This window comes from Odontomachus brunneus, unplaced genomic scaffold (assembly GCF_010583005.1).
Source record: "Odontomachus brunneus isolate Ranch 3 - 2012 unplaced genomic scaffold, Obru_v1 Obru_scaffold_048, whole genome shotgun sequence".
In the NCBI taxonomy this organism is placed as follows: domain Eukaryota; kingdom Metazoa; phylum Arthropoda; class Insecta; order Hymenoptera; family Formicidae; genus Odontomachus; species Odontomachus brunneus.
The window spans coordinates 982,418-994,643 of NW_022639498.1; the positions used below are offsets into that span (position 1 = coordinate 982,418).

Sequence of the window (12,226 nt, forward strand, 5' to 3'; positions counted from 1 at the left end):
TTTTCAGTATTAAAAATACTGGATAATAAGTAATTATCAATGATTTTTAGTATGATATTTCTATAAGGGCGACGTTTCGCAAACGTTGCAGTTTGCATCATCAGGGCTGAGAACTCTGATACTGAGCTCTCTTGGGTAAAGGTAGTCCTTATATGCCCCCCTCCCCCCCTTTTGTGTAGATGGTGTTAGGGAGTAGGGGACGAGGCTTGAATCCAGCCAATCAGCGTATTTTAATTGATCAGCTGGTCTATTAAAAAACCGGGAGGGTAGTATGCCCTTTAAATCCCAATTTTTTAATTATTCAATCTTTCTTAATGCGTTTGATTTAATTGCTAAATTAAAGTATAAAGTGGGTGATTTTTGGATGGGTGGAAACGGCAAAATATCTACGAAAAGTATAAATAAACTCGTTGTTAATTACCTCGAAAAAATGAGTCTGTCTCTGACAGTGATTCATACTGATGAATCAGTCCTGGATGATGGCTCCTCCGGGTTCGGAATTTTCTGTTCCTCCCCTGAAATGAGAGAGTCGATTCCACTCCGCAAGTCCTATAGTATATTTTATATTGAAGCTCTGGCTATCTTAAGAGCAATTGAGATCATTGTGGAATCTGGTCATTAAAATGCTGGTATTTGTTCGGATTCCAAGAGCATTTTGTCCAGTATATTAGCTACGGACTATAAAGGAAAACACCAAGATATTATTTGGCTGATTAAGGATAAAATTTACAATGTTCACTCTTCAAGCATTTATATCAACCTAATCTGAAATCTGTTCTTTTGCTCTGCACTGCTGCACTGGTGCAATAAGTTAGAATGAGACAAATGTATATTTGTCTCACTCTAACTTATTGCACCAGTGCAGCAGTGCAGAGCAAAAGAACAGATCACTGGATTCCCGGTCACAAAGATGTGGAGGGAAATGATACGGCGGACTTACTAGCTAAATTGGCCGCTCTCAGTACAGAGCCACCTATGGCTGCGTTCAGATTCCCCACCCGGGTGTATTCTATTACTAGAAGTGCTATAGTATATGTCACATATACTATAGTGTTTCTAGTAATAGAGTGCACCCGGATAAGGAATCTGAACGCACCCTATAATGACTCAGGAATCTGCTGTGGACCTTATTGCCGATACACAACGCTCACTGATGGTTATGGTGCACCTTGAACTCGAGGGTCAATTTGGAATTAAGACATTTGTTATCGAAATCATCTACAACAACTGTCTCAGATCCCATGGTTTTTTGGATTGAATAACCTTGACCAGTGTATTATCACCTTAATCTCTAGGGGATGGGACCCGATTGACCACGATACGATTGAACACAGATTGTAATGATTGGTTCGACCTAGTAATTCACTAGATAATTCTTTTCATCGGTTGGTTGTGTCCAATTGTACCGTGGTCAATCGGGACGCTCCCATCTCTAGGGTAAGATCTTACCATATCTGCACTGGTACTCATCTCATGGAGAAGGAGATCATTTATGACTGCGTTCAGATTCCCTACCCGGGTGCACTCTATTACTAGAAACACTATAGTATATGTTACATATACTATAGCACTTCTAGTAATAGAATACATCCGGGTGGGAAATCTGAACGCAGCCTATGATGCCACCTGCGAGTGTGAAATCCCTAGAGATATTGACTACGTATTATTTAAGTGCCCAATCACGACAGAGCAATCGGACAAACTGACTATCAACTTTCTCAGAATCAACTGTTTCAACTGCAACATTCATGAAGAAGCGTTTAAGAATAATACTAAACTCTTCCGTGAAATTTATAAATTCCTCTATAATATCAACCAATCAATCTAAAGTTTAAAGGACATCATCTGGGTAATAGCTTTGAGACGTTTAGTTGCCGGAAGCCATATAATAGGCCTGTTCTTTGTAGCTGCACTACTGAACTAGTGCAATAAGTTAGAGTGAGAAAACGTATATTTGTTTCACTTCAATATATTGCACCAGTTCAGCAGTGCAACTACAAAGAACAGGCCTATTGAAGGAAAGAAGGAAGATGGCGTATCTAAAATGCGCCTAGCTCTGGCCGCTAAAATCAGGCCGGTGGCCGCTCTTATATCTTTCTCTGGTACTGGTAGTGTATATCCGAGCGCAGATTTGATCAATTGGTGCAGTCATAGTTCAGCAGGAAGCAGTTCTTATTTGTATCAGAATTTGTAGACCTTCATGTTGAGAAAGAAAGTTACAGTAAGTAATATATATACTAAAAATAATTAAAGTATAACGCATGCTTATATATAATTTTTATATCTTATTTATTTTATATAATTATTACAAGCGATATTTATAAATAGTAAGTATTTAGTAATCTTCTATTATAATAAATTCATAATTAAACTTAACTTAAAACTTATACATAAATATGATTTGGAAAGAAATAAACTATATTTTAAATATGCTTAATTAAGAGAAGGCATATGCTTAATTAAGAAAAAAATGAGACCTATTAGACTCGTGCTGAATTTTAGTGCAAATACTGTTAAATGTTATTATTCTATTTAATATTCTTAATATTCAAGTATATATGGCTTCTATAAGCCTTATTTTTTCTTTAATTTAAAGAAGTTTTTAAAAACTGTTTTAGAAATAAAATGCCTAGTTGTGTTGCACAAGAATGCTCAAATTCATGGAAAACTGGTTATAAAATGTGTTCTTTTCCGATAAAAGATATAGAAAGATGTGCAATATGGGTGCATAATGTTAATCGCCCAAATTGGACTCCATCAAGACATTCAACGTTATGCCAGGTATTGTAAATTTGTATTGATTATTAATTGATATAAATTACTTTATTTTCTTAGTACATTTGTATGATTTACAGATTCATTTTGCTCCTGAAATGTGGGAACAATATAGAACAGATGGCCTCTTGAAATTAAAAAGAAATGCTATACCTACTATATTTAAAACAGGTAATTTTTTTTCAGTTAAGGGTAATTATTTAGTTTAGCGGCAACACCTCTGATTTCGATGAAAACAGGCTCAATTGACGCGTTTTTGCATGCCAAATAACTTTTTCCTCTGACAAAATCGTCACTCTCTACTACGAAGTGAGATATTAATAGACAAAGTTGAGGGCACGTTAGGTTAGAAAATCTCATACCATCTATCTCTAGCTATGTGACTGCGGGGCTTCGCTCCCCAGACCCATCGTATCACGGGAGATGGGGGCTATAGTCTCTTGTGCTTAAGCTAAAGAGTGAATTTCTTACAAAAGACTGTAGCTCCCACCCCACCGTGATACTGGGGTCTGGGGGGCAAAGCCCTCCAGTTACATAGCTAGAGATAGACGGTGTAACTGGATAATTACCAATTTTTTAATCAACGATTGTAACAAATTAATAGACTTTTTAATACAACACGGTGTTTTAGCATCTACAATATATTATGTCCATGTGACAGATTTTCTAACCCTATCAATGTATCATTTTAAATATTAATATTTCGCTTCGCAATAGAGAGCGACGATTTTGTCAGAAGAAAAAGTTGTTTGACATGCAAAAACGCGTCGATTGAACCTATTTTCATCAAAATCGGAGGTGTTGCCGCTAAACTAAATAATTATCCAGTTAAGTTTTTAATTTCTTTTGTTATTCTATTAGTTTTTTGAAAATAATAACAGTATTATAAATATCAACATATGCATTTATTAATTTTTATTTATTAATCCTAAAATTTCTTAAACATATGTAAAATTTATCCAATCAATTTTTCAAATACTGTTTTTAAAAAAATATACATTTTTTATTATAACTTTTTGAACTTTTAATACAATACTATACAAGGCTCTCTGAATAAAATTTAAATAAAAATTAAGACCAATAAGAGCCAAGGCAAGATGTCCACGTTTCTAAAATTTTTTATAAAGGTTTTATTATAAAGGTTTTATTATAAAGGTCTAGATTGAAATGATCAATACAAAGGAGGGAGTGCAATTTGGGTCGATTTCTGTCTATTAAAAGTAACTTTAGTGAAACATAAATTTGCATTATATGGGTTATCTAATATATAAAAATAATAATTATATCACTGGTAGCCTGTGGGAACATTTTGAAAACCACCCTATTATATAGCCAAGTGACTCGCTGATATGAGTTCTCTAATAATGTAATTAATTGTTTCTGGTTTATTTCCCATTTGGTATTAAAAAAGTGTTACAAATGCGATTCACTTCCTTATATTCTAAATATTCTTCCTTTAGAGGATTTCATACGAATTTGGAAGAGAATACCAGTTGCATAAGTCAAAAAGTAGAAATGAAGACTCCACATTGTATGTATGAATTTCATATATTTATGAACTGTAAATACTTTATTCACGATTAAGTCTGGGAATAGGAATAAATTACAATTGAATAAGTCAGTAAATATGTTTTAGGGAAACTAATGTATCAATGAAATATTATTATAATTGAAATCGTAATGATTAAAATAGAGATAAGACCCCACAGTGTCACTCGTGGATTTAGTAACTCAAAATCCTCTCTACTTTTCATTATATTTGGTAGGAAAAATAACTAAACATTGAATACATCTGTAAATATTTCAAAAATCCTTTATTTAGTAATTGGAGTATGTTATAAATCATTAATAATAAATTATAATTCTTTATGTTATAACTTTATAAATTATAACTTTAATTATAACTTTATAAATTATAACATACTTCGATTACATTAAATAAAGGGTTTCTGAAATATTTACACATTTATTCATTAGTTATTTTTCCTACCAGATATAATGTAGAGTGGAGTAAAGAGGATTTTGAGTCACTAAATCCACAAGTGACGCCGTGGGGTCTTTATCTGTATTTTAATCATTATGATTTCAATTATAATATTATTTCATTGATATATTAGTGTTTCTAAAATATATTTACTGACTTTTTCAAGTATAATTTATTCCTATTCCCAGACTTTATCGAGAATAAAAGATTTTTAGTTTATAAGTACACGAGGTAACAATGCGGATTCTTTATTTCTACCTTCCTGACTTATGCATGCAATTGGCATTTATATTATCTTCCAAATTCACATGAAATTTAAAGGAAGAATAATGAATCGTATTTGTACACTTTTTGTAATATCGAATGGAAAGTAAACCAGAAACACACACACACACACACATACACGGATTAGTTACATCATTAGAGAACTCATATCAGTGAGTCACTTGGCTATATAACAGGGCAGTTTTCAAAATGGGTTACCAGTGATATAATTATTATTTTTATATATTAGATAACCCATATAATGTAAATTTATGTTCCATTAAAGTTACTTTCAATGGGAAGAAATCGACCCATATTGCACTCCCTCCTTTATGCATTTTGGTTCTATGTTTAAACCTTCTTCAGTAACCTTCATAACACTACTCATATAAATACAAATATAAATATACACATATCGTTTGTAATACAAAATTTTAGGAACATGGACTTGTCTTGGCTTTTATTGGTTTTAATTTTGTTTATTTTTTAACTTTTTATTGAATAAAATTTATCTTTGTTTAAGGTTCACATAATGTTTTAATGTTTTGGGTTCTAGACTTAAAGTGGTAGATCTTTTGTTGAAATATACATAACAAATTTTTTAATAGTAAAGATTAGGTACCATATAAGAAATTGAATAAACGATCAAATAATATTTTTTCTTTATGAATATAATTATAATATGTGTTTATATACTTTTTTCCAGTTCCAGAAGAGTTAATAATTACAAAAATGGAAAATAAAGATACACATATACCTATAAAAGACTATACGCCAACTGAGAGCTTACTTATAAAAATGGAAAACAGAGATGACCTATATAGAAGACCTATAGAAGACTTTACGCCAAGTGAGAACTTACTTACACAAGAAAATTCGTCCACAATTTATGAAAATGAACCAATGGAAAATAAGGATGTAGACCATGACATAGATATAACTATTGAAAATATAAAAATAGAAGATGGAGAATTTGTGCAACATACACCAAATGAAGTTTTAAATTCGTGCCCTAGTTGCTTACAGAAAGAAAAAAAAATGGAAGAAATGTTTAAAGTTTTTACAAAAGTTGATCGTTTGCACAGACATGCAAAACAGAAACTTTTAATTGCAAAACGTAAAATAAAACTTCTACAACAACAAGCACTTACTTCAAATACACTAGTAGCAAATGTTAAGAAGATTTTAGATGATAGCCAAGTAAAACTTTTGTCAGGCGAATTCAAAAAGGTTCCAATATGGTGCGCTAATACTATACAAAAAGCACTGAAATTAAAGTTGGCATGTGGAAGTACAGGTTATGAAGAATTGATTCGTAATTTTCCTTTACCTTCGTTACGAACATTAAATAGGAGAATAAAACATAAACCTGAATAGTACTATTTTGTATGATGTTTTTGACTCTGAGTATTAAAATTTGTCTTTAAAAATAATTTTAATAATTATTGTATGCTATCCTTGGATATAATGTTCAATAACGTTTAGCTATATATATTGTAGACCAAATTAGAAAACCTAACTCACAAAATTCCAATTTTACAGAAAATTCTCCAAACTATGCAGAATTTCGACACATGCGGACGAAATAAGTATTTTAATTTAAAAAATTCGAGTTAGCTGATTTTCTAACTTAGGGCTGATGATATATTTGATATACCAACAAATACATATTTAAGTACTGCTACTTTACCAAACTATTCGTGAATATTGAAATACTGAATGAAAATATTCATGCTTTAGTCTGTAAGGGGGTCTTCAAGTTGTGAGATATAAACAAATTGTACAAAATTTAAACTTATGATATGTGATGTTATAGAAAAGAAAGTAAAAACGATAGGATACATGTTCATAGTATAATTTCAGATATGGGATCTGCAAAATATGACACTATAGAAAGAAAGAGAGCATTTAGTATAAAAATTTTACTATATTTTAAGATCATAAATTCTTGTATCCTGTTTACAATTGTTCTCTTTACTTTTTCATGACGTATGTATGTTAAAAAAATTTTTAATTAGGGTTATTAACTCTTAAGGAAAGCAGATAAATGAAAATAATATCAACCTGATGTCATGTTGACCATATTAACGTAATTTTTTAGTCATAATGATAATTTCGGTTTTAGATTACTTAAAAATTATTGTATTAATTCCTTTTTTATTGTGTCTTTTTGATTTCTGAAATAGATACCCTGTATATATATAAGGTAAAAAAATACTCCGAAAAGGACTTCGAAATATCTCGAAAAATATAAGTTTTATAGAAAACTGTTTCACAGATAAAAGTTGTAGGGTTTAAAAAGATTTATTTACTAATTCTATCAGTTTGATCTTGGGTAGCATCGCTAAGATCAGGGCAAGGTCATCTTGAATTTTTTAAATGAGGAACTCTATTTTTTTTATATTTCATATTCTTTTCCTCACAGCGCATTAATATTGCCATAAGATTACAGCAATCTTAAATTGTAAGATGGTAACATTACACGGAGGTTAATAAACCTGTCACTAACGAACATGAAAATGTTCGTCCATGCTCATTCCATTAACACTACAGAAACCTTATACGGAACGTTATATATTAAAGTTAATATAATATATCTAGAACCTCTCAATATTTTTAATAAGAAACTCTTGATAAAGAAATATTTATATTCAGTTTAGTTATATTAATTATATCAATTTATATTGATTTTAAATGAAATTTAACTCTTTTATTTGATTTCTCACTATTTTCACACTTGAAAATTTACTCGGTACTAGTCGGACGCGAACTCGAGACAGATATTTCTAGATTCCTAGTTTATCATCTTGGCTGCTGCGCTATTTCTTCAACTGATACTGAGCGTTTTTTATTATCCCCATATGCAGCCGAAGCAGTAATTATAATTTTCTTATAATATTATTTAATACAACTACAAAACTATTATTTAATACAACTACAAAAATAAACTATGTAGTCCAAATATTTCATATAATAAAAGTCAGAGATATACATAAAACTAAAGTATTTGAAGCGGCTATTGAATACAACCTAGAGTTAGTTTTATTATTAATATTTTAATTTAATTTAGTTATATCTGCTTTCTTAATAAAAAATTTTTATATATAAAAAAAGTTGAGTAATTATGCTTATTAAGGGATACCTCGCCGATGACCTTGAACTTCACATATGTTGTCAAGGACATATCCCTGAGTAACATTTATAAAATTTTAGGTCTCTCTTTATTAAAAAGTTATGAACAAAAGAAGTTGATTACTTGGACTGTAGTTTTCCGATTGTATGTATATATATATTATATACAGACATCTCACTATATGCACAAAGTATACGTGTTTGCGCGGGGGAGAGACGGGGGCCTTCCCCCCGCAAACCCTTTCCAAAAAACTAATCCTAACTTAACCTATTTAATGCAACATTCTAAACCCATGGATGTCTATACTAAACTAGATTGCTAACAGGCTATCTAAAAGCATATAATGGCTTGTGTCTGATAGAGTTTCCGGTGCATGCAAGAAAATGGCACATATTTTCATTACGTTTAGTCATAAAATTCGGGAGGGTCCCGATTGCCGACAGTACTATTGACCACAAATTGTAATGATTGGTTTGATCTGGTAATTCACTAGATAATTCTTATCATCGATTGGTTGTGTGCAATCGTACTGTACGCAATTAGGACGCTTCCTAAAATTCTTTTGTTGAAAATGAGTAGAGCAAATAACATCCAATACCATCCAATAACATCCAATACCATCTATTTTTTTGTTACGACATTTTTTGATGCAATAAGATGCTATCATTTTTGGTTTTACGACAGTAATTTAATGGCCACGCTGACTCACATTTTACGTTGTAAGTATTCACATAAGTGACATGTCATACACACAACGTCACACACACAGGACCGCCGCCATTTTCTCGCATGCAATCGAAAACCTTACGCGACACACGTTCGAAGCCCTTATTAGTGATGGTCGAGTTTTTTAATTCATTGATGGATTCATCGCATGATGCGCAAATGCAACGTTTCGCTGTATTTACGCATCATGCGATGGATCCATCGATGAATTAAAAAACTCGCCTAATCTAGTTTAGTATAGTCGAGATTTTTAATTATCGTACATGATGGGCTTGGTTAGGGTTAATTTTTTGGGGAGGGGGTGCAGGGGGAGGGGCTCCGCCTTTCCCCCGCGCAATACGTGACACGCACCGGCGTAATGCTGTCCGTATACCGTGTGACTCGCACACGATGACGCGTCACTCACCACTGCTGCCTGTAGGTGAGGCAGGAGCAGCACAATGAGGCGGAGGGGGCTAGCGGTATACGATCGTCGGACGCTTGGAGAGGGAATAGTGGTGGGAGTCACGGCGATCTTCCATTCTTTATCATAGATGTAAGAGCGAGAGAGATAGCATTATAAGACGTCGTGGACAGAAATGTCGTCCTAAAATACATGTGACGCACACTAAAAAAACGCTCGACTCACACTGTCTCGTCTATACGTGAACAATATGCGGTGTTCCGACGACTGTTTCGCTCGCTCGAACATCCATGTATTTTTTCTTATTAGCAAGGAAATCACTGTAATGTAAAAGGAGATCTTAGGGAAGGATTTTCAGGAGGTTTCTTAATAGCTGCTCTTAAAAAAAATAAATATTAGATTATTACATTTATTTCAATATAGAATACTGCATCAATATAGAACATTGCAACAATACAGCGCTTGTATGGATTGTCGGAGAATATTTTTAATTTTAGTGTTGCATAAACACGCTAGATATAATTATTTCATATTTTATGCGTTCGAGTATTGTTCCATCATTATAAAATTTGGTCGGCCTGAAAAGAGCCGATTTTTGTGTCAAAGAAATTGAGGTCGATAGTTAATAGTCAGTCCAATATCCGGCACGGTCGATAACTTGATTGAATCGATTAAGTATCGAATCAATCAAGTTCGCGAGAAAATCGGGTCGAAGCCGAAGTTCTTCCCAGACAACGAACAAAACGGACGATGATAGCAGAAACGGGTTGCATTTCTGTATCCATAATAATAAGGAACAATAATTATTTGAAACAGGCGCAAAAATCGGCCCTTTTCAGGACTACCAAATTTTATAACGATGGAACGATATTCGAACGCATAAAATATGAAATAATTATATCTCGTGTGTTTATGCAACACTAAAATTAAAAATATTCTACTTCGACAATCCATACAAGCGCTGTACTATTGTAGTGTTCTATATTGATGCAGTATTCTATATTGAAATAAATGTAATAATCTAATATTTATTTATTTTTGTCAAGAGCAGTTATTAAGAAACCTCCTGAAAATCCTTCTCCAAGATCTCCTTTTACATTACAGTGATTTCCTTGCTAACAAGAAAGAATGCATGCATGTTCGAGCGAGCGAAACAGTCGTCGGAACACCGCATATTGTTCACGTATAGACGAGACAGTGTGAGTTGAGCGTTTTCTTAGTTACGTTACACGTATTTTAGGACGGCATTTCTGTCCACGACGTCTTATAATTCTATCTCTTTCGCTCTTATATCTGCGATAAAGGATGGAAGATCGCCGCGACTCCCACCATTATTCCCTCTGCAAACGTCCGACGATCGTATACCGCTAGCCCCCTCCGCCACTCCGTGCTGCTCCTGCCTCACCTACAGGCAGCAGTGTGTGGATGACGCGTCATCGTGTGCGAATTACACGGATGTACGGACGGCATTAACGCCGGTGCGTGTACGCGGACGTATACACGGAGCTACTCATTTTCATATGTCAAACGGCCCATCTCTCTGACCTATAAAATAGACCCGCTAACAATCATCCATTTTTTTTCGCCGGCCATATGTCCCGTCTGCCGCGTTCTGATATGTCCAAATATTTTAATTAATATCTTAAAATTTTACGTGGTTGTTTGAAAAATGACCTTTAAAATTTTTGTTCACTTTTATCTGTTCTACTTATATTTTTCTTTTGGCACGTCTTACATATCCTGTAACTGGGACACCCTGTATATAAAAGTTTTGTCGGACACGCTCTTATCAAACAGACTGTACATGTCCGGATTATGGTACTTTTATCTTATTAAACTAACAAGGGGAGGACCAAGTGACTCACCCTGGGATTTTGACCCCAATTTTTTTAATTATTCTGGAGATGAAAAAAAAAGATACGTGTCCCGGCGTTTGATTGAATAAGCCTTAGTTTCGGAGTAATAAATTTGTGAAAATTGGCCATATCCGAAGCGCATCGCGCGGCGCGCCATATGAGCCTTCCCGGTAACTGTACTTCCAACCAGTGCAGTTGGCTTCGTGAGTTAGGTGCTTGCTTCATAATTCGTAAGATCCAAGTTTGCTCACGGAGGTGAGCAAGGAGGTGGCAATTTTTTTTTTTAATGAGTGTTTTTATTTATTTTTATTTATTTTGATGATATTGATATAGTATAAAAAGATATAGTATAAAAAGATTCATTCTTTAATTCATTCACAATATCATTGGGAGCTTTTACAGATATGATCAAGTACGCTTGGTTTGCATCGAAATTAATTCCTGAAAGAAATGTGTTTCGAAACGTCAACGAAATATGTTTTCCCCCGGACTTACGGAAAAATAAATGTGTATGTGATACTCTTTCATTTATTCATTGTGCAAACTATAGAAAATTTATATGCTTTAAATGTTTTTATGATGTTTATCATCCAAGTAATTGTTCCGCATCGAAATAATTTAATTTTGTAATAAATCCGCAATACTTAAATAATTGAATTTTGTAATAAAAATATTCACATTTACATTTCAGATGTTTGTTTATTCTTCTTCTTCTACGATTAATTATTTTAAAAACTAGAAATTTAAAATACTGTTAATATTATTTTCAATTAAATTTTAAATTTAAACAATTTGAAAATTTAGATACGTTGCCTTTATATGTTATCCATTACAAATAACTTATATATTATTATTATTACTTATTTATTATTTCAAATATTATTACTTGAATTAAAATTCCCTTAAAATTAAATTTAAATTAATGTTTAGAATGTGATATTAAATTAAATTTTCTATTTCAAAAATTTGCATACTATATCAATATCATCAAAATAAATAAAAATAAATAAAAACACTCATTAAAAAAAAAATTATTGCTCACCTCCGTGAGCGAACTTGGATCTTACAAATTATGAAGCAAGCAC

At 32.7% G+C, this 12,226-nt stretch overlaps 1 protein-coding gene across 1 annotated transcript; it reads left to right on the top strand.

Annotated features, from left to right (window-relative positions):
- Nucleotides 1-2,000: 2,000 nt before the first annotated feature.
- On the top strand, nucleotides 2,001-6,513 carry LOC116844982 (THAP domain-containing protein 1-like). Its single transcript, XM_032817191.1, has 4 exons — nucleotides 2,001-2,221; nucleotides 2,619-2,781; nucleotides 2,856-2,946; nucleotides 5,730-6,513. The coding sequence occupies exons 2-4, from the start codon at nucleotides 2,626-2,628 to the stop codon at nucleotides 6,398-6,400; spliced, it is 918 nt and encodes a 305-aa protein (XP_032673082.1). The 5' UTR covers nucleotides 2,001-2,221; nucleotides 2,619-2,625; the 3' UTR covers nucleotides 6,401-6,513.
- Nucleotides 6,514-12,226: the final 5,713 nt, after the last annotated feature.